The 5,196-nt window shown below is 37.8% G+C and overlaps 1 protein-coding gene across 1 annotated transcript; it reads right to left on the minus strand.

Annotated features, from left to right (window-relative positions):
- Positions 1 to 2,739: 2,739 nt before the first annotated feature.
- LOC139854803 (uncharacterized) lies at positions 2,740 to 3,324 on the minus strand. The gene has a single exon (XM_071844085.1). The coding sequence runs from the start codon at positions 3,322 to 3,324 to the stop codon at positions 2,740 to 2,742; it is 585 nt and encodes a 194-aa protein (XP_071700186.1).
- Between the last annotated feature and the right edge of the window lie 1,872 nt (positions 3,325 to 5,196).

The raw sequence follows: 5,196 nt of genomic DNA on the forward strand, positions 1-5,196 counted from the left end.
TTTACAGTAACAGATACGCTAAGATATGAATTTTTGTCTATACACTATTCATGCAATTAATGCAGTAAGATGTGTCTAGACTAAGAATGATAAGTAGGTAATTTCCTACGGATGATAAGTAGATAATTTTCGACTAGAAATGATAAGCAAAACTTTTGACATGCAGACACGGTCGAAGTCCAGACTCACTAATGCATCCTAACAACTATCAGTTAGACACATTAATGCAAGACCTGGTTCGCTAAGACCACCGCTCTGATACCACCTGTAGTGACTCGTCATAATCCACCTGGACGAAGTCTTCATCAGATGGTCCCATTGCGAGGTTCTGACCTCTATATGCCATGAACGACTCCATGTACTATCTTTAAAATGAGCAAATGCACAGCGGAAGGTTTCTTTCATATCTGAGAATAAACATCTTTTAAAGTGTCAACCAAAAGGTTGGTGAGTTCATAAATTTATCGTAAACAAAAAAAATTCATCATTTTGATAGAATTTATGATATTTTTGGGAATTTGTAAGTTCGAAGGTTTATGAAGAAATTATTTTTTTTCGTAAGATTTTAACATGACTTCAGGGCAAGATATACGCTGAAGACTTCATTGGTTACAGAATTACCTGGATTCTTTGGATTTAGGGTATGATCCTTGTATTTGTCCTTGGTCTCCTTCATGGTTTGCTCAATCCGTTTTTCAATACCAAATTTTCTATCGAGTGTTCTCAACACTCCATTCTTTTATCATCACTTTTGGCCATTAAGACCATTTTCTACATGCTACTTCGTCAGCATTTTCAAAGTTAACGGATCTGGATCATTGGTTATCAAACCAATAGGTTTCAAGAGAATTATGTTTTTAGATGATTAAACGCTGATTTCTGGTAATTGGTATGGCAATTCTCGTTACCAGTGGTGTAATCACCCATCCAAGTTAGTGCTCTTCTTGAACGAGCAGGAGGAGCTGCTGGTGTGGCTGTTTCTGTTACATATTCGACATCAGATGTTGTAGCAGTAGTATCATTGGTCGGTTCCTGAGTAGCATCTTGTGGTGGGCTTGGACTGTCACACACAGGAGAGATTATTTCTTCTACTTCTTGTACACTACTACCTTCTTGTCCTACTGTATCATCTCCAATTTCTGTCTCATTTACCTTCCAATCCCAACTTGTTTTCTCATCAAAAACGACATCCCTACTAACAACAACCTTTTTCTCAATTGGATCATACAACTGGTAAGCTTTTGATTCATAGCTAACTCCCAAGAATATGCATTTACGACTTCGATCATCAAGCTTTGTCCTTAATTGTGAAGGTATATGTACAAAATCTACACAACTAAAGACCCGAAAATGCTCCACGCTAGGCTTTGTACCTGTCCACATCTCCTCTGGGACCTTATTATCCAAGCTTCGACTTATACATCTATTTAGAACATGGCACGCCCATTTAACCGCCTCTGTCCAGAAATACTTGGTCATGAAATTCTCGACTAAAAGGCACCGCACCATATTCATAATCGTACGGTTAAGACGTTCCACCACCCCGTTTTGTTGAGGGGTGTAGGAAGCAGTTAATTGCCTTTTAATGTCGTTTTGTTCACAAAACTCATTGAAAAGATTTGAAGTAAACTCACCACCCCTATCACTACGTAGACACTTAATTTTGTTTCCTGTTTCTGTTTCGACAAGCGCTTTGAAACGTTTGAAAATTTCAAATGTTTCTCCCTCGTGTGTCAAGAAATAAACCCACATTTTTCTCGTATAGTTATCAATGAAAACGAGAATGTACCTTTTTCCACTTTGAGATGCCGGAGTAATGGGACCACACAGATCCGTATGTATTAGCTGCAGTTTTTCTTCAGCGCGCCATTTACTATATTTTGGGATTGCTTCTCGTTGTTGCTTGCCCACAACACAAATTTCACACACTTTTGTCTTCTCCACCAAGCTTGGCAACCCTATAACCATTTTCCTATACTGCATTGTTCTCAATGCTTTATGATTGACATGGCCAAAATGTTTGTGCCATATTTGATTTTCGTGCTCGCTGCTTACTTGAATACATGTTCCTGGTGATTGTGTGAAACAAGCATACACTGGAAATACACAATTTTTCGTCATCTTAGAGGTAAAGATTAACCCTCTTTGATGGTAAAAAAAAGCTCTACATATCCCATTGTCCATCACCACCTTTACCTTCTTATCTTGAGGTTGCCCGATGCTAATAACATTTGATGTTAGCTTAGGTACATAGTACACTTCTGTAATGATTTGTGTTCTCCCATATACTGTTAGGCGAATGTCACCTAAACCTTGAACATTCAATCTTTTATCATTTCCCAGCTTTACTGTGTGACTATAGCTTGTATCCAAACGTGTGAACCAATCCTTCACTCCAGTCATGTGATTGGAACAAGCTGAGTCAAGAAACCATATACCTTTTGGTGACATCTTCTCGATGTCTATTGATGCCATTAACACCAATTCTTCATTTTCATCAAACTCAGTATAGTATGCAATTCTTTCTCCGGATGGACATTCTTATTGAAAATGTCCCATTTTATGACATTTATAGCACTCCACTGTGGATTTATCAAATTAAGAACGTCCACGTCCACGTCCTCTCCCTCGACCATATGAATTTCGTCCTCTTCCTTGTCCCCTTCTAATGTCTTGTTCGACCTTCAATACTTGCTCATCGGGTACACGTTTTAGGAGTTTCTGCTCGTGTACAAGTAATCAACTTTCAAGTTCATCAACTGAAAGTGCATCAAGGTCTTTCGATTCTTCTATCGAGCACACCACCGTTATGAAATTATATGTCAAAGTGTGAAGGATCTTCTCCACAATATTCACATCCGGCATGTCTTCCCCACAATTACGCATATCATTTGCTGTCACCATAATTCTTTGAAAATATGCAGTAACAGATTCACCCGATTTCATCTCCAAAGTCTCAAAATCTCTTCTCAAACGTTGACGCTGGGCTCGTTTCACTCTAGCATTCCCTTGACACTTCATCTTCATAGAATCCCATATCTGCTTGGCGGTATTCTTTTGTGAGATTGTTTTTAGGATATGCTTTTCAATGGACTGGAACAAATAGTTTCGAGCCTTCAAATCCTTTAACTTCTTAGCATCCAAACTGATGCGTTCAGCTTCTGTTAATTTTTTTCTATCTTTTTGCTCAGTGTACCCTTCAATGACCACTTGCCAATATTCCTTTGATCGGAGAAGGTTCTTCATTAGTAGGCACCAATGATCGTAATCCCCATTAAACTTGGGTACACAGGGCGTCTGGAATTGATTGTTTTCTTCAGCCATCTCACTCTTCTTTTCTTTGATCGCTCACAAAGTTTGCTCCTAATACCACTTGTAGAAAATACAAAGCAATATCACCAGAGAAAAGCAAACAACACTCGATACTTTATTCATAACTGATAAGCCATATATATATATATATATATATATATATATATATATATATATATATATATATATATATATATATATATATATATATATATATGGCAAAAAGAAAGACACGATCAAAACAACCACGTCGTACATGACTTCAAACGTTAACCAAAAATAAAGGAACTAACCCTAGAATTCGCATGACCAATTCTGGGCATTTGACTACTTAAACATAAACTGAAAAGTACTTCCTGGACACTTAACTAACGATGGATATAAAGCCCATTTATGAAAGACATAACAAAAAAATCCAAACAGAATGAGCCCAATAGTTACTTGGAACCAAATCATCTGATTCTAGTATAGTAGTAAAATCTTACATCTTTATAACATTATACATTCTGTTTTCAAATGACTTCATTTATAGCACAATCTTGAAACTCCCGATAGCTGTTTAATGATACGCATATCCGCATGACTATGCGGATTACGCATTCAACGCCCCGAACCGCACACTAATTGCCATGTAAAGACATATGGCACGGGTATAGTCGCATTCTATACGCCTATACCATCTGATGTGAGTTTCGTATACTTGCATAAGGGTCCAATATATTCTAGAAGAATGTACAGTATAATTAATTCAGATTCTTTTCCTTAAATAACGAAAGTTAGTTGGAATAAGATTGCATTTAATTAGGGAAGAGATTCTATCGAAACCCTAATTCGTGAGCCTATAAATACATAACTCATAAACCCTACATACATATTCGGTTACTCATACGTAACAAAGCATACACATCATCGTACAAACAAGCTTCATACGATCTCTCACGTAAAGTCTTTCAGGTATGTCTCGAACTATAAACCCTTCATGTCTTTGGGCCACTCAATCCCGTATGCTGGATTGTTGGTGGACTCTCAAATTGGCCACCCTGTCAGAATCGAAACGATACCGATATGGGTTATCCACAACTAAGCGTTGGAGGTTCGAATATTGTTAGTCCTTAAACCCTATCATGCACTCAAGCATAAGTTCACCTTGACCTCGTGAAAATATGCTTGATCATTTGGCTCCATCCGTGGGACCAGTTATATGAACAAATAAGATTGGAATTTATGTTATGTATTTTCTTTCCGTAAAACTTTTTTTTTTAATTAATCGGTCACTTTCATGTTATTCGCCTAATTCAAACCAATGGCGGGCAACAAAGGTTCAAAGCCATCTTTTTCAACATTTCCAGGTCAACGAACACCTGTACGACAAAACAGGCATCCACAACAGAAGGGAAAAAGGTGTCAAAACCCCCTTCAATAGAAGCTATCCTAATGGGGCAGACAAGCGCTGAAATTGCAAAGACAGTTCCTCTAACCATGGATGAGGAACAAAGCGAGTGGCTGCAGAACATTGGGGAAGATACGCCCCCAGTAGTAGAAACTAGCTATATCTGTTTTAAAGAAACGGATACTGGACGCATGAAGTGTAGAGCCCCGTCCTATTCTATAAGGACGAATACAATAACATATGGTTACATTGATGCGATCGCATGGCATTTGTGCCTTCTTGCCATGCGATCGCATGGCCTGGGAATCCAGCTCACATTTGCTTGTTTTCTTCTTGCCGACGGTTTTAATATATAATATAATATATATAATTTTTAAGAATTAATTATATATTATATTATATTCATGTGCATAGTTGACTTGTAATTTTTAGTCCGTTGCGTCGAGTGTTGAGAGTTGACGCTGGTCCCGGTTCCGAATTTTCGAATGTCCTTT

This window comes from Rutidosis leptorrhynchoides, chromosome 6, assembly GCF_046630445.1.
Source record: "Rutidosis leptorrhynchoides isolate AG116_Rl617_1_P2 chromosome 6, CSIRO_AGI_Rlap_v1, whole genome shotgun sequence".
In the NCBI taxonomy this organism is placed as follows: Eukaryota; Viridiplantae; Streptophyta; class Magnoliopsida; order Asterales; family Asteraceae; genus Rutidosis; species Rutidosis leptorrhynchoides.